A 17,647-nucleotide genomic window follows, 5' to 3' on the forward strand; every position below is an offset into this window, starting at 1 on the left:
AAGGTGAATGTGGCTACCCCAAGTTACTGCAGAGCTTCCAAGTGGATGCCTGCACAGTGCATCTTACCTGTAGATCAGGCAATGGCTCGTAGACTGCTTGTCTAATCAAAACAGATCAAGACTATTGTTTATTCACATGAAGATGCAGAGCAGGACAGAAATACATAGCAAGTACAGTTCTTGCCAGAAAATTATGATTTACTCTTGCAAGTTGGGATTGATTTTTCATAACCCAAGTTGCACCCCCCTGGGGCTCCGCAGGTAGACAGATCCATCTGCAGCTCTCTTTTATTATTCCTCTTATTCACCATCTTCTTCTCTGGAAAGTTCATGCTTCTTATTCATCCCACCTCTCCCACTGACTTTTTTTTAAGAGTTTAGAGCTCACTGAAGCCTGTTAACTACCATAGTTAACTGAGGCAATGCAAGTTATCTTTCCAATTAATAGCTTTCCTACTACTTGTTCTGTAAAACTGTGGCAGCATTTTCTTTGTTACAGTTTCATTTCTCACAATTTTCCTTTGATACCATTCTGTACAACATTAAATTGGTAATCTAAGATGTTAATGCTGGTTCAGCAGCCTTTGCACACCGATGCTGTATCAAAACACCAGTCTAGTGTGTTGTGTCTAGTCTAGGTATGAACATAAAACATTAACAAGTCAGGATCCAAAAGCGTAAGTTCTTATTGCTTGAAATAAAAAATGGAATTTAATTATGTCTAAGCTAGGAGACTTTGTAGGAGAGGTTATTGTATGACTTAGACAGGTATTTTTCAGAGCAGTGATACCGTTTATGTGGTGATGTTGGTACACTAAGTGCTAAGGAATACACTGCCTTCCAAATACAGACTTTTATTTCCAGCACAGAGTAACTGAGCTCCTGCATGCATTGATTACCAAGCAACAAGTAACTTTCTCCCCGCTGTTGTGTTTCTCTAGGGACCACCAGGGCCCCCAGGACCGCAAGGACCACAAGTAAGTCTTTGTTTCTAAGTCATTACTGTTGATTTTGTGTTGCTAAGGTTTATCCAAGACTGACTTGAAGGCAGTAAAATAAAGAACCACGGGCCCCTCCAAAGGCTGTGTAGCACAAGACTTTTTGTGTTGGCTGCATACCACAGAAAGTTAATCCTACGCTGGATCAGCTGCTCCAAAACAATTAAACCAATTCTAGAGCCAGATTTTATTTGCTACTGTAGTCACAGTGGCATCCCATGAGCAGAGAAACTTGGCCATCTGTACAATATTCGACTATATCTCAGCTGAAAAAAATACATATGAGCTAATTTTTCTGACTCACCTGAGTATTTTTATTTAGTGTCTACTAAAAAATTTGCAAAAGAGGTGTTTGGCCGTTACTCAGAATGACTCAAAGTCTGTTAACATTGGTATCATGAGATTTCAATTAAAGTCATCTAAATGTTTAGGTTTATGAAAATGTTTTTCAGTTCTCTAAAATTACTCTAAGTTAAAACTAGACAATTACTTGATTACATTTCTTCAGTGGCATCTGACGGAATTCTAAATCTGAAAAGCCCTTTCAGAATGTTCGAATTTAAACTTTACATTAGAAAGCAGAGCTGTATTTTTTGTAAACCCTGACCTATTGCTTTTGCAGGGCAACAGAGGTCTTGGCTTTTATGGAGAAAAAGGTGAACAGGTAAAGGAAAACTAATGAATTAGTATCACTACAGAAGGGCGGGTTGATACTGTTTGCTATTTATTAAGGAATCTATTTTGAATGCTCTCTTAATTTGTGATTTTATTACATGACTTTAATGGAAAAACAAACAGGTATAGCTTTGAAATTAATGGTAATCTGCATAACAAATGTCATAGCTGAACTAACTTCTGTGTGACCTGATCTAACTGTGCCCTATTTATACCAAGACAGAGTATGAAATGTATAGAGCCAGACTTCCTTGTATAAAGCAATAACCTTTACACTTATTCTGGAAACATACATGGCAAGAGCAAGTATCTATTCATATTTGTTTATCCCAGTACAAAATGAATTTGTTTCTTGCCGTCAATTTATTTAGAGATTTAGAAATTTATTTTTAGCAGGGGAATATCTGCATTACTCTTTTTCTATTCATCTTCCATTCCACTCATCACCCCGTGCAGACCAACAACTTGGCAAAGTATTGCAACTGTTAGTAGACATACCTTTATGTTTTTCCTTCAGGGCGCCCCAGGTCCTCCAGGTCCACCTGGGCTTCCCACAAGAGAACTGATTGGTGTCCCCACTGACAAACACAAAGTAAGTACAGAATACTTCGCCAAAATGCAAGAAGAATTAAGAGAGCCTAGCAGTATCAAAACTAAAATATCATAGCAATGTGCTTTTAGATACTGTGCTTAGAAGAGATGAATACTTCAAGACAAATTTGCTGCTTTCCTGTAGCTTGAATCCTAAGGTATTTATTGCAGCTATGGTGGCTACTCAGAAAGCACTTCTCATAAACAATGACTGGAGTTGCCTTAGCAAACTTGTTCTTTCTGTTTAAATAAACCCTAGTATGCAGCTACTGGCAATCACTGATGTCTTCTGATTCTACAAGCAGAAATACCAGCTGAAAAATTGTTTTGTATCTCATTCTCTGTAATGATGAATGAAATTATCATGCTGTAAGAAACTAATCTTCATGGAAGCAACCTGAGCTGTTGTGTATATTTATATATATGTATGTATGTATGTAAGGTGTCTCTGTGGTGCAGATGTCTATATATCTACAGTTAAGGCTTGTCCATTCATGTTGAATAAATCCTCTACAGAAAGATACGGCTTATTGTCATCTCTTATTTCTGTTAGAAACAGAAATTCTCATGCTCTGTATAAACATTTTCTATGTTGAACACCAATCCAGACCAGTAAGTAGTCCTTAGTCCTGAATTTGGAGATATAAAGTTCACATGGCTCATAGCATTTCTACAGACAGATAAATAAACTCGTGTGATACTGAAAGATCTAAAGATGTCCTTGGTGCCAATCTGGAATTTCCTTCACTAAGGAGAGATCTTTGCATACGAGCTACTTCTCTGGTTGGCTTTTATAGTCAATGGAGAGACAGACATAGTGAGTTGATAGGTTGTGATTTGTCTTGTCCTCAAGGAATTACTACCATCTGATCAGATAATTCACAGATAAGCAATAAGTAAATCTGAGATAAGGTGCGCACCTCACCCAGGCATCTTACAAACAGGCCTGATAATATCCTAAGGTGTTCAAATCCCTGGAGACAACTTCAGGAAAATTATCAAATATACAAAAAAAAAAAACCACTTTTTTTTTTTTTTTTTTAAAGAAAACAGCCTTTCCATATGACTAGTTTACCAGTAAGAGCAAAAGGGTGGTGGTGTTTCTCTTGAGCGTTTTTCACTGTGTATTTAAAAAAAGAAAAAAAAAGTTATTAAAAGTTATTAAAAGTTATTTTGGAAGTTATTAAAATGTGAATGCCTAAAATATCTGAACATTTTTCTTCATTTCCAGGGTGAAAGAGGAGAGCCTGGACAAAAAGGGGAAGCTGGACTTCCAGTAAGTGGAGAATACCAGAAACAAATAAATCAGAATTAATGTTAGTGTATTCTTCATTGACATGATGTGATCCAATTTTGGAGCAACATTATCAGGAGCACTAGTTTTGATGCTTTAGAAAACCTTAGCAGCAATATGATGTCTAAGAATTCCACAGTGAAGAATCCATCATTCTTCTACTGGTTGACCAAAATAAGATTTTCCCTCACACATTTTTTAATTTTAGCCTTAGCTATCAATAGATCTCTTTACAACTGCTGGTCAACTGTGTTTAAAAATTGTTTCAAATTCCATTAAGTAATAACGTATGAAAATTTTGTCCAAATTCTCTCCAGCACATGGAGACTTTTGGCCTCATATGTCTGTTGACTGTGAAAGTAATCCCATGTGTTGCTGTATCATTTAGAGCTGTCGACCGAGCTTGACTGAATGTGGTTTAGTTAACTCACATGAAATCTCTAGTCTGTCTAAATAGCTTTGTTATTGAGCAGTTCTTTTTTACTTCCCAGAGTGGTTTAAAATACAGCCTTCACCAATTAGGGATGCCTCACTGGGCATTTTGCAGACCTTTATTTTTTTAGATGGTCTAGTCAACTTCCCAGTGAGGTTATGGGAGAAGGCTGCAGTCTGAATCCTGCTGCAGTTCCTATTCTGATTTCCTGCTCTTGGTCAGAATTCACGCATGCAGAATTTTGCTGTGACTCTTTTAGGAAAACCACTGATTTTCATCCTGATGTAACAGAGTGGGATATGTTTCTCCCTTTTTTTCTGATAGTACCATGTCTATTGTTGCCAAATAGCTCTCTCAAGCTACAGTTAGGGCATAAGCAGGATTGCTTACTTGGTCATACAGCTGATTTGACTTATGTTTAAAGTCACAGCTGCGGAAGAAATACAGAAGGAGATGATAAGAGAGAAAGCCTTGTACTCTCCCTAATGTCCTGGTCATGTTATTGTAATGAAGAAAGCACGTCACACTCTACTTTAAGGACATTAGTTCTCTTACATGCAGACATAATAAAATCATACATGTGTTGAAATGTTATCTTCTTCTGTTTAGTTTCCATGAAGTCTCTCTTTTTTTTTTTTCTTGGCACATCATGTAGAAATATGTTGAACTGACTATAATATTTCTTAGGGTGTACTTCTCTTCACTCCTGAAAAAGGTGAAGAAGGGGTAATGGGCTTCCCAGGACAAAGGGTGAGTCGCTCATTGAAGGTAAAATTCATGCTACTGAATATGCAAGCCCAAGCCGAGACTTTGTCTTTAGGAGCAAAACACAGAAAAATAAGCCACAGAAATGAGAGCTCTTCTGCCCGTGTCTTCCAAGTTGTGGCCAGCTTTGAACTCCCTGATACGGGAAAGGAAAAATGATATTTTTACAACGGTAACAGGAGAAGGGCCCCACGTGACTCACCACCCTCCACCCTCCTGCATCATTCACCCAAAGTTGTGCTCATTTACCACTGCTCCTCCACTGGTCTGCAGGATGGACTTCATTTCACTGTTTCCACCCTAACCCTTTTTAAACTGTGGTTAACAAATACAAGTTTGACTCCAGTCCCAGTCAGTCCACTGACCCCAGAAGAAAGCTAATGTGAATACTGTTACCTGTAGCGTGTATGAATGCGTTGTGGGGGCATTGTTTCTAAAGTGCTTAAACAGAGTGACAGTAGTCAGCATACATTTTTTAAAAAATCTCAGACATTTTTAAAAGCTTAGCATCTTCATGCTCAATTTACAATTGATTGATTAAGAAGAAGATAAAAATTAAATACCTGGTTAAATTTCAGATATTTTCTGTTTGCATCATGCATTAGTCACATTGAAAAAGTACCTGAATTCTAAGAGTAAGTTTTAGTTTAAAATTATTTTTTTTCAAAATAATTGTGATATTTATTCCATCTAAGAAATAAAGAATCTGTTATTATGTCATTTCTTCTTTTACTAACTTTAATGTCCTTTCATAGGGACTGCCTGGTAACGATGGTTTTCCAGGACTTAGTGGAGAAAGAGTAAGTATTTCATACAACTGTTGTTTCCAACACACATGTAGGCAATCTGTCTGAAAAGAAGACTGCAGAAGACAAATTTTGCATGTAATTATACCAATTGTAGTCTAACAAGCATCATCTGGGTAATTTTAGGTCAGTTCATTTCCTCATGAGTGTGAAAAAAAAACCAGTTCTCTAATTAAAGTCTGTTTTACAACAGGACCACGTTTTAAAAGCATCATGAGCTGTCATTTTCATTGTTCCCATTATTACTACCATGAAATCTGTAATTTTCTTCCACATGCAGAAAGTTGTTATTGTGAAGAGTTTTTAAGATCTGTGTCTATGGTACATTTTGGATATCAAAAGTTAAAAAAAAAAAAAAAAAAAGAAATGGTAAATACACCAGTTAAATCTCTGTCCCCTTGGAAACACACCCGAATATTTAAAATTGCATTTTGTCAGACCAGGAAGAGCTCATACTTTCTGTTTATGCTCAGAAAAGGGCCTTTTCAATTAGCATTAGGAATTAATTCTGTGAGATATTCAGATAACTGTGAGATGTATGACTTTCCCATGCTCCTCCATCTTTAACTGGTTTACACGTTTGACTTTCCACCAAGGCGCAACAGCAATAACATGAAATACAGGGACTTAAAGTACAAGATACATGAAAACTAACAGTTGTGCAGCTCTTGAATTGATGACAAAACCTGGTGGTGTGGAAGGGAATTCACTATCCAAAATACATACGTGGAGAGAGTGATGCAGAGTCCATTAAAACCAAATGATTGACCTCAACTTAGGTTCATGCACTGGTGAGAAATGTTCGATGCCTTCCCTTTATTGGAAGTGAGTTTTGGCAACAGTTTTAGTGAAACGTGTATTGATTTGGACAAATTTGAAGGGGAATAAGCTGCTCGATTTGCTATTCACAATAACCCCTTTTCTAACGTTTTTTGAATGATTTGATTCTTAAAAAAGAGAGGATAGTTGCCCTGTCTGCCTGCGTTGGGTGAAGTAGTTCTTAATCAGAAAGCTACTGGCTGCACTTCTAGACCACCAGCTCCACCTAGTGTAAAGAGCCTTTATGCTTAGTACTTAACTTTTTCTGACGGTTGTCATGTAGGTGCCACTGATGCATGCACTTCTGTTTGTGGTATCTTGCTGAGAGCTGTGGAATTTCAAGGGCTTTAAAATTGTGTAAACGTCTTCAAGGGCCCACTATGAAAATATTCACTTTGTGTAGGAGTTGTTCCTACTGTGAAATTCAGGAGGTGCTGTTTTAAATCTAACTAGTGTGAATTCTACAAATCTTCTGGCTTTGGTGAAACTACTTTAGTTGGTATCAGTTAAAGAGTCCAGCCACTGCTTTCTAGTAAAAGCTCGCCTTTTTAACACTAGTCCTTTTCCAGAGTACCTATGAATATTTTCTGTAGAGAGCAGAGATTCCCAAAAATAACTGAATAAAATGCATAGATTATTCTTTTTTCTGTATCAGCATCAATGAAATCTGCTCTTTTCTGTGCACCTCCAGCATGTGAAATATGTCTTCATGTGACAGAATGATAGAATCATAGAATACCCCAAGGTGGAAAGGACTCACAAGGATCATTGAGTCCTGGCTCCACCAGAAACAAACAAAAGTCAGACCTTATGTCCAAGAACATAGTCCAGAGGCTTCTTGAACTCTGGCAAGCTCAGTGCTGTGTCCACTGCTTTGGGTAACCTGTTCCATGCCCACTGCCTTCTGGTGTAGACTCTTTCCCTAATCCCCAGTTGCCCCTCACAGTTCCATGCTGTTGACCAGCAATGAGAACATCTTTCTCTTCTCCCACCCTTCAGTGTCTAAGGGGATGTGTAAGTGTAGGTGCTCCATCTGTCTGCACTATCATCAGCAGCACAAAAGCCTGTGCCACAGCAGATCCTTCCAGCCTTTGATGAGAGGTAGATTTGATCTAACAGATGGAACATTGAAGCACGAGGAGACTTAATGAAACTGAGACTACTGAAACCTGAGGAGCAGAGTTAGCAAAACCCATTGGGAAACGGAGCATCACCTCCATGTTGAATGCCCTGTCCCTGCAGGTGTTTAAGGGCAGGCTGGATGGGCCCTGGGGTAGCCTGACCTAGTATTAAATGCAGCACATACACTGCTGGTTTCAAAAGGAACAGAACTGGGCTGTGCTTCTCATAATGTGTACCTCTGTGCCCTGGTGCTTCAAGTTACTCGGTTTGTCAGCACTTCCCATAACTATACAGCCCCACAGATTGGTGGGACAGAAGATGTGCAAGCTTGCAAAACTGTAGATTTGGGACGTTTGATTGAATAATTGGTGAACATCTTGTTATTAGAATTTTAATCAGAAATAAAGTAGCCTAATCATCTTGCTTTTTGTAAGGAATGCTTGCCTTCTGTGCTCGCATACATGAGTGAATTTGTAAATAACTCACTGCTCCTTGCTGATTGGTGATTACAACCATTCTGGAAATGAACCTGCAGAAAACAGCAGGACGTGCTAAAATGCTCAGCTTATAAATTACAAGTATCCCATTATTTTTAAAATTTGCATGGAGATTTTTGCTTGATCATTTGTTTTCTTCCTTTTGCTTATGATCCTTGTAGGATTTTCATCATATAAAGGAGTATTAATATGGAAAGAAAGATTATTTCCAAGTACTGACTGAACACATCCACTTATGTTTCTAATGCACTAAATATCAGTGTGTAATGTGACTGCTGTTTTTATCTGTCCTTATGCAACAGCATTGTGGATTATGTCAGAACTTTTCTAGCTATTTCCAGGAGAAATACTATTCTCAGTGATGCCAAGTAGTTTTTCCACACTGTGTTTTTAGATAGATTTCTTGCTTTCATATAGAAACAAATAGATAATCATTTAGCAGATGGATCTTTCAGGTAAGGTTAAAATAAGGCTTTTTGGGGGGGGTTGGACTCAATGATCTCTAGAGGCCCCTTCCAATCCCTGCAATTCTGTGACTTTGTGTGACTCTGTGACTCTGTAATGGCATTGCCTGAATTGCTACACCCCAGGGAAACAAACTGCTCAGCTCTATTACATACTTCTCACTGTAACACCAGAGGAAGACAACTGTTGCAGATAACAAATTTAATTGCCTTTCTGATAAAGGAAACGTCAACTGTTTTTATGTGTATTACAGGGTTTTCCAGGATTGGATGGTCAACCAGGTCAATATGGTCCTAGAGGAGGCAAGGTACTGCTTTACTTCCATTTGCCAGAAGTGATAATCCAGGTGTAATTTCTCTTCTCCACGATGTAGTAGCAATCAAAGTGTTCCTTGTTACTGTAGTAGCAGTTAAGTCGTTTATTGACTGAAATGGCTCACATTTCTTAAAAGCTGTGTCAGTGCTTTTGGAATTTTGGTTCTTTGTGTTTCATGGGCTTTTGTTTCCATTTTAATAGAAATTCCCCAGAATAATATGCTTAAATATGATGCTTCAACTTCCGTTAACAGGGGGAGCAGGGTGAGATGGGTCCTCCAGGACCACCTGCCTATGTTCCTTACCGCATTCCAAGAAAAGGTACGTCTTCTTTGCTTAGACTGTGTATCTTAGCCAGGTTTTATCACCTGCTGCATAGATCAAAAGCATTAAAGCCAGAGAATTCAACTCCTTAATAACTTTGGACTGCTTAACTTGTCCAAAATGTATAACGAAAGAGTGCCCTAGTTACCTTTTTGCAGGCAGATGGCTTCTTTGTCTCTCCTGCTGAAGCCAGACTGCTGTACAAAACTCATCCATACATTCCTGAGTGCACAGAGGAAAAAAAAAAATAAAGAAAAAATAAAGAAAAAAAAGTGTCCAATGAAAAGAAGAAAGGGAGAGTCTGTATTCTGGGTCTTATTTCATAGTCTCTGGATAAAATGCAGAAATCATTTGTAGCGCTCGCAGCCAGCTGCCCTGTAGGGCTGTGGTGGATCTGCTTGGCCAGACTACAAACACACAGAAAGTGATAAAAGTTTGCCAAGGCCAAAACTTCCTAGGAAAGCACTAGCAGGAATGATGATCACTTGCTGTTACACCATGCTGCATCCTTACACTGTAGAGTTTTCTAGTCTTATTGAATGCAAGAGCGTCTGGCAATAGCGAATAGTTCTCTTCCTCCTGGAGAGAATGGATAAACACTGTTTAAATCACTCAGAGTACCTGCCAAGCCTTTAGGAGCAGGAGAAGCTTTGTGGAGAGAGGACGAAGCAGGCAAGGTGATGGAATATCCTGTGCCTTCGACAAAAGGACAATACTTTCCTGATGCAATAGTTGGGCCAAGGTAGATGCTTCTGGTACAGTAAAGTAGAGCAAAGTTCATATTTCACACATGGTTATAATGGCAAATTCTTGTAGGGAAAAGGAGGGGTTATCCTCAGAAAGCTCATCAGGAGAAGTGTAGTTCTAGGAGCATACTGGAAAGAGTTCAGAGATCTTCTACCTTGGCTTCGTGGCTCTACACCATTCCTATTCCAGGGTATGCTCAGCTTCCAGATATTAGGACTTTACAGAAATCTCTCTGATATACTTGTTTATTTGCACTAAGATAGCATGAAGTACTACATTTCTGTATTTCTAAAGCTGCCTTTAAGAAATAATGGTGAATTGTAATATTCCAAAGCAGGTGAAGTTCCTAATTTAACCATTTTAGGAGTTAAGCAATCTGCAGAGTACCACAGGTCATCACTTAAGGGTCACAAACAGCATCACACTAACATGTTTTGTGGTATTGGGGTTGTCTTTCAGGTGTAAGAGGTGATCCAGGCTTTCCAGGTGCTTCTGGACTCCAGGGGGAACCAGGAGAGCAGGGTGATCGTGGGCTGCCTGGTATTCCAGGATTCTCTGATGGTAATATCCCAGTAACACTTGTTCCAGCAATTTAACAAGTTTTAACTGGTATGGGAGTGAAGTGGAGAAAATGCACGTACAGTTGGTGAAATATGCAGTGCAGTGTGATAAGTAACTAACTGCAGTAGCAAAAACCGAAAGGTTTTTTATGAACCTGCTTTGGCCCCAGTGAGACTTTGCAAAACAACTGAAGTAGAGGTGACGGCAGAACCTTGCTTCAGTACCAACTGTTGATTTGCCCAAGTGAAAAGTGCAGTTACACTTTTTGTTACACACTTAAACGTCTTCATTTTTCCCTGCTTGCTACATGCAATTGTAGGAACAGTCCCTTCTGTTACCTTACAGCTCTTTGTGCAGTACTGGTAAGAAATTCTTCTGAGTTTCTTCCCTGGTTCTGTTTCAGGAGATGCAGATAAGCCAGGCTTACCTGGAGAGATAGGACCAAAAGGTGAAAAAGGTGAAGAAGGATCTCCTGCTTATCAAGCAGGCCCACCTGGGTTTCCAGGTAAACATGGCGAACCAGGACTCCGTGGTCCACCTGGTCCCCCTGGAACTCCAGGTGAGTGCAAGAAGAGGTGTTGAGAACTCAGGAACATCATTGCTTATTTTAAAGATAACAGTTGGCAAGACAAAGTGAAAAAGTAGATTGAGGGAATGAAACAGAGTGGGTGGTGGAAAGACACATTGGATAGGAGTGATGTATGCTCACTGATGAAGAAGGTTTTGCATGACTTCCAGACATTCCTGGAAAAATTTGAAAAAGAGGTCTGTTTTGGGCTGGTGGAGAGATGAGCATTCTGTTCTTAGACTTGCATTCTGCTCTGGTAAGAAGTATTTTCACAGCTCAAGTTTCAAATGAATTATATGTACCAGTACTCTGGGAAGAGTGTCCCAGTAAGTGTGCTAGACTGAGAAGGGTCTGGCATGAAGGACACTGACTGTATATGTTGAATTTAGCAAACAGAGGTTAAAATGGTAAGTTGTGGAAAAGTTTATTTTTTGTCTCCCCCAGTCCAAGAATACCAAGAAGTCTTACAGATGGTCATCCAGATGGTTAGGGATCTGAAGCAGAAGTCAGAGAGTGGGTGGCTGTGAGAGCTGGGTTTCTTCCTTAGCCTGGAGAAGAAAAGTGCTAAGAGGAATCTTACTGCTATTTTTGTGTACCTCTCTCTCAGGAGGTCACAGTGAAAATGGAACCAGACGCACTGACTGAGGAGTACAAGCAGCAGGGCAAGAAGGAATGTTCATAAGTTTTCACAAGGGAAATTCTACTCAGATGATAGGAAAAACTTTTTCACTCCATGAAAACTTTTTCACATCTGTGGTCAGATGGTGGAACAGTTTGCCCAGAGTGGTGGTAGACTATTGATCTTTGGGGATACGCAGTACTCAGCTGAATAAGGCCCTGAGCAACTGAGATTGGCCCTGTTTGGAGAAGAACATTGGACTAGGTGCTTTCCAGAGGCAACTTCTAATTCAGACTGCATTTGTCTCTGTGAAATGCAACACACAGCAGTGCAAGAGCAGGAGTGGAGAAAAGGATTGCAGGAAGTAATCCAGAGCAGGTGGTGTGTGGTACTGCAAACCGTGTTGTGCCAAGAGTTAAAAACAAAGGAATTTAGGGTGAAAGAGACCAAAGAATAGATAGAATCATCTACCAAAGCAGGCAGAGAAGTAACAAGGAAGAGAAAGCTGTAACCAGAAGTTTCAAAGGTCATGCCCACAGTCTAAGACTTAGGTCCTGGGGCTGTATATGTGTCAAGGCATGTCCTGAACCTACCAAAATAAGACATGAGACATTCCCTCATACTGGTTTCCAGACAAGGAAATCCACGTGCTCCAGCCAGTTACTGGTCACTGGAGTTCTGCAGTGCAGTCGTGGCCAGGGGGAGCAACAATCCAGGCAAGCTGGTCTGGGTGGAACTTCAATGCTGAGAAATAGAAAATACGAATTCTTTGCTAGAAGATGAAAGTAAGTAAGGCCTGGGAATGCGGAGACAAGCAAATGGCCCCTCTGAAGTAGGTGGCTGTACTAGTACAGAGAGGGATGAAGATGAAGCTTGCATAAGTAAGACAGTAAGGGACCATTAACACACAAATGGAAGTTACTGAGAATGGGTTTGGGAAGCTGTGAGGAGGGGAAGAAACAACAGGGAAAGAGGATTTAATAACAGCTGAGTTATACAGTCGAAGACTTTAGGAGAAACAGAAAAGATCAGATGTAATCCAACTTGAATAAGGTGGAATAAGGAGAAGCAGTACGTTAATTTACAGTACATTAATTTATCTTCTTACTCTATTGTGCTTCTAGGTTCTCTCTTTGGATTAAAAGGACAGGAAGGGACACCAGGTAGACCTGGTGCACAAGGTTTTCCTGGGCCAAGAGGACAAAGAGGACCTAAAGGTAGGTTATAATAAATAACTCAAAAAATGATCTGCTGTTATACATTGTGTAAAACCTCCATTGTTTTAAGTTTTAATTAAGTCTAATTATGACATGCTCGGGGACCAGTGAATTTGATCTGAGGCTAATACCACAAGTAGACATTGATTTTGTTTTTTAAAAGGAAAAAAAAAAAGTGATTTTCTCAAATACTTGAGGTATATATGTGTGTATAAGGGGTTGAAAGTGTTTGTTGTGACAGTTTTCTTTCCAATCCACTTCCTTAGGCGAAGAAGGTGACTGCAGTACATGCCTTTTGAGTGATGAACTCAGAAGGGGCTCTACTGGCCCCCGTGGCCCTCCTGGTTTTCCAGGAACCCCTGGCCAGCCTGGGAGAAAAGGAGAACCTGGCGATCAAGGTCCACATGGTATTCCTGGCTACGCTGGAGCAAAAGTAAGATACTTGTTTCTTTAATACATAGTTTTGTACATCTATTACAAATAAAAACCAGCTATTCTCCATGAGAAGAAAAATGATGAAAAGTACAATTTATTTTCTTTTATGCCACTTCCATAGTTTTCAGATTGCTACAAAATACCAAGAGCTAAAAGTTGCTAAGATGAGAATTAAAATAGTTTACTGTGGGAAGAGCAAAAGATTTCCACATAAAATGCACTTTCCATTTAAACAGAGCTGTTTCAGCAAAACTACAGCACTGATTATGAAGGGAAACAATTTCATTAGTTCCTTCAAATTGTTTCTAATGAGGGGCAAATGTCAGATATTAAATGTGAGATTCTTGGTTACAAATACATAACTTTTTCCTAAAAAAAACACTGTCAATAACCCTGATAAGAGTGTTTTGCTAATATTTACTGCTGAAGGTGCTATATTTTTGTTATCCCAACTAGTTTATGTTTTCTCACAGTTAAAACTCAAGATTTTAGAATAAGATTTTAGTTAAGCTAACCCAAAACTGATTTTGTTTGTATAGAGATGTCAGAGCAAATGAAATGCTTTCAGTCAGAAATTCTGGCTTTCTGACCATAAAAAAAAAAAAAATTACTTGCATCTAGTTAGAGTTTGGATTTTTCTTTTAGAAAATAAAAAGCTCTAAAAAGACACCTTTTGAAATGTTCATTGTGGAAACTTTGATTAATTTTTACAAGTTCTGCAGGTTTGTTTTTTTTTTGCCTTTGAAATAATAACTGTATTATCTTCATCCCGGAATTTAAGTTACTGTAGACTTAAGGCACATATAGACATGTCATATCACAATGACTACTCAGCAGCAAAGCCCTGACTTTATCTCAGCTTCTGGTCTGCCACAAATTCACCATAAAACAAATTACTTCAATTATTCTTAGTCCATATGCTTAGCAGAAGTGAGTCCATAATTTTCTTAACACGTTCAACAAGTTACCTTTATAGAAAATCAATATATTTAATTTAGATCAAATCTATGTGAACTTACTGTAAGTAAATACATCTATATCCCAAGCAGTGGGCATTCTTTTCTGTGGAGAAAGAGAAATCAGAAATAGCTCTAAGCCATTTTGAAAACACTCATGGGCTAAACTGCATGGTACACATTTAAACCTAGAAAGCAACAAATAACAAAGTGAACATAATACAATGCAGTGCTATTGCTGAAAATTTCTGCAGTTATAAAGTCAGTGACGTAATTCAGTATTGTATTCAGTTCTTCAGATTTCTTTTGGCTTATAAAAAGCATTGTGCAGAAGAAGAATCTCTACATCCATAGATGTGGCTTCACTAAAATGCAGGAGGTAAACACAGACAGATCCCTTCACTCAAATTTGTTCTCCCATTTTACACTTACAGAAGTGTAAACCTATATTCTTGAGATGACTTTCCATTTCCACACATGCTTTTCACCTCCTAAGAAATGCTTGGAAAATGCCAATGAAAGACGGTGATGGAAAAGAAATCAAACGAAGTAATTATGGCAAAGGAGGATTTCAGAGAAAAAATAAATGCATCAAACATTCTCTTCATATATTGTGGGCACTGAAATTCAGTAAGAGGAAGATGGGGAAAACATAGTGGCTTATATTTTAGTATGCATGAATATGTTTTTTCAGAACTATAGGTAACTGGGTTAGAACAGTCAGCACTAAATGAATCTGTAATGTTGAGCCCTTGGCATCTCCCATGCATTCAGTCCAGTAACTCAGAGTTCTTGTGGAGAAATCTTGTAGTGCCATTTTCAGCTGGGCTGTTGAGGAGAATTGTGCACTATACCAAGGAATGCCAAAGACTCATCCTTAGCCTCATCACAGCTTACCTTAGCAAGAGAGGAAATCTCCTTCCTTGGAGACTTTAAATCTTGACCGGACAAGGCCCTGAGCAACCTGCTTTAGCTTTGAGCAGCAGAATGGAGTGGGGGCCTCCAGCTGTCCCTTTCAACCAAAATCTTTCCTATGGGGCTGCGGTTTGGGGTAGTTCACTTAATCACTCTATGCCTAAGTTCCTTCCTCTCATAAATGAGGAAAATGCTGCTTTTCAAATCTACAATGGTGCTGTGAATCACAGTCCACTGCCAGCCATGCAGCTGTCATCTTTTTTAGACTGGGAAAGAGAAAATGCAGGTAAATATAACCCAGAGTTTTGTTACCATGGTGCCAAAGTGTTGCTTACAGCAATTTCCTTCCTGGCAAACAAAAAGTAATTTACTACATTTTCTCTCATGCAGTTCTCCAGCTGTAGTCATCTATAGGACTTGATCTTATGATAAGCCACAGATCTCCTAATGCTATCCTCGTGTAGAAGCACCCCTACTGTGCCATATGGGCGTTGATCCTAGTTAAGCAAGTTAATAAGGATTCAGGCACAGGAATAGGATTACTGAAGAAGAAATCAAACAGAGAGTAATAGGAAAGCATTACCGTCATGGTTTGCTTGTTTGTTTAAGCAGGACAGTGAAACCACAAATCTGGATAATTATTTATTAAGTGGTTTTATTTTGTGTTTTTGAGGATTTTCTTGTTGTTTTTGCTTTTTTGTTTTTTTGTTTTTTTTTTCTGATTTGTGTAATGCCAGGGACAATCGGGCCAAGAAGGATTTCCTGGACCAAAAGGAGAAAAGGGAGATTCTATATACATAACTACTAAAGGTAAAAAATCATGTCACATGTATTTTGCAATTATTTATGCCTTTTGTGAAAGAGCAGTTTCCCAATGAAAGATCTGCTTTAGGCACCAAAGGAATCCGAGGAGATCCTGGACTTCCTGGTATCAGAGGGGAAGATGGTTTCCCAGGCAGAGATGGATTAGATGGTTTACCAGGACTGCCTGGCCTTCCGGTAAGTAGCAAATTTTAAGAAGGGAAGAAAGGACGAGCCAGGGAACTACTGACCTGTCAGCCTTACTTCTATGCTGGGGAAGATCATGGAACAGATCCTCCTGGAAGCTTTGCTAAGGCACACGGAATACAGGCAGGTGATACAAGACAACAAGTATGGCTTCACCGAGGGCAGGTCCTGTCCGAACAGCCTTGTGGCCTTCTGTGATGGCATGACTCCATCGGTGCACAAGGGAAGAGCCACTGGCATCATGTCTGGACTTCTGCAAGGTCTTTCACACAGTTTCCCGCAACATCCAACATCCTTCTGTCCAAGTTGGAAACAAAGCTAAATCATTTCCGCCACACTCAATTACTAATACATTTAATTCTGAGGATTAATGATCATCAGGCTGCCCTTCACACACAGATGATGATGCACAACTAAACTGGCCTTGCTGATTGTTGATATACTAAATATCAGTTTTACCCTCAGATTCTTTAGAACCACCTTATACTTCTATTTCAATTTTATTTAAATACATAAGTGGTAGTGTATAACCCATTTAGGCCAATTTTATATAAGTGGTTTATTTGTGATAATTAGTAGTTTCTTATCTATAGATTGTGTGCGGCATTTTGATATGAGGGAGTTAATAGTTTCCATCCCCAAAATGTAGGTCACATCATTATTTACTTGCTTGACAATACCTCATCACCTATCACAAATGTTGCTTTCCACCACTGGATTCTTGCATCATATAGGAGGATGGACCAGAGCTTTGTCATCTGGTGTGACCCACAGTGGGTTTGACTACTAGTAAAAATGGTACTTTTTTAAATCTGTGGATGGGAACGTTTTCTGGTGATGTTCTAAAGATGTTGTGGTAACATCACTAGAGTAACAGACTAAGAAAGTTCTGCCCACTTGGGCACAATTTTATATCAGCTTCTGTCAAGATCTAAGAATTAAATGCCACACCACAACTAACTTTCATTCACCTCTAGTGATGTGTATGCTTTCCCTCATATCCGCTCACAGCATTTCAGAAAGGGTAGTAAGGCTGTCCACAGCAGTGACTCACATTTCCCATATGTTCTTGATTGGCCAGCCTTTTTAGGGGAATGCTCCCTCTAAGAGTGCTTCTCTCATGCTTTTCTGCTGTGGGGGTCTAAAATAATGTCTGATTATTCCAACTTTATCGTATTTCCAATTTTGCTTTAAAATGCTGGGATGCAATACATAAGGAATAGCTGCCTATAAGATGCTATTCATGAGTGCCCACACTGCAAGAAAGACTTTGAGGCCTTGTAGTGTGTTCTAAAAAGGGTGATAAAGCTGGTGAGGGGTCTGGAGCACAAGCATTATGAGGAGAGGCTGAAGGAGCTGGGGTTGTTCAGTCTGGAGAAGAGGATGCTCAGACATCATTACTCTCTGTAAGTACCTGAAGGGAGGCTGTACTGAGCTGGGGGTCGGCCTCTTCTCTCGTGTAACTAGTGATAAAACTAGAGGGAATGGCTTCAAGCCGCACCAAGAGAGATTCAGGCT

General features: G+C 39.3%; 1 protein-coding gene across 1 annotated transcript in view; it reads left to right on the forward strand.

The window, feature by feature from the left end:
• The window catches only part of COL4A2 (collagen type IV alpha 2 chain), a 135,191-nt gene that overhangs the window by 92,927 nt on the left and 24,617 nt on the right, over positions 1 to 17,647 (forward strand). Inside the window, exons 10-23 of the mRNA XM_042810331.1 lie at positions 942 to 977; positions 1,621 to 1,662; positions 2,191 to 2,265; positions 3,496 to 3,540; positions 4,679 to 4,741; positions 5,512 to 5,556; positions 8,719 to 8,772; positions 9,034 to 9,100; positions 10,310 to 10,411; positions 10,815 to 10,970; positions 12,723 to 12,815; positions 13,082 to 13,248; positions 15,859 to 15,931; positions 16,014 to 16,133. Coding sequence (XP_042666265.1) covers positions 942 to 977; positions 1,621 to 1,662; positions 2,191 to 2,265; positions 3,496 to 3,540; positions 4,679 to 4,741; positions 5,512 to 5,556; positions 8,719 to 8,772; positions 9,034 to 9,100; positions 10,310 to 10,411; positions 10,815 to 10,970; positions 12,723 to 12,815; positions 13,082 to 13,248; positions 15,859 to 15,931; positions 16,014 to 16,133 — 1,138 coding nt within the window. The remainder of the gene's footprint in view (positions 1 to 941; positions 978 to 1,620; positions 1,663 to 2,190; positions 2,266 to 3,495; positions 3,541 to 4,678; positions 4,742 to 5,511; positions 5,557 to 8,718; positions 8,773 to 9,033; positions 9,101 to 10,309; positions 10,412 to 10,814; positions 10,971 to 12,722; positions 12,816 to 13,081; positions 13,249 to 15,858; positions 15,932 to 16,013; positions 16,134 to 17,647) is intronic.

This window comes from Centrocercus urophasianus, unplaced genomic scaffold (assembly GCF_019232065.1).
Source record: "Centrocercus urophasianus isolate 14NV4802_14NV808 unplaced genomic scaffold, USGS_Curo_1.0 seq_12, whole genome shotgun sequence".
Taxonomy (NCBI): domain Eukaryota; kingdom Metazoa; phylum Chordata; class Aves; order Galliformes; family Phasianidae; genus Centrocercus; species Centrocercus urophasianus.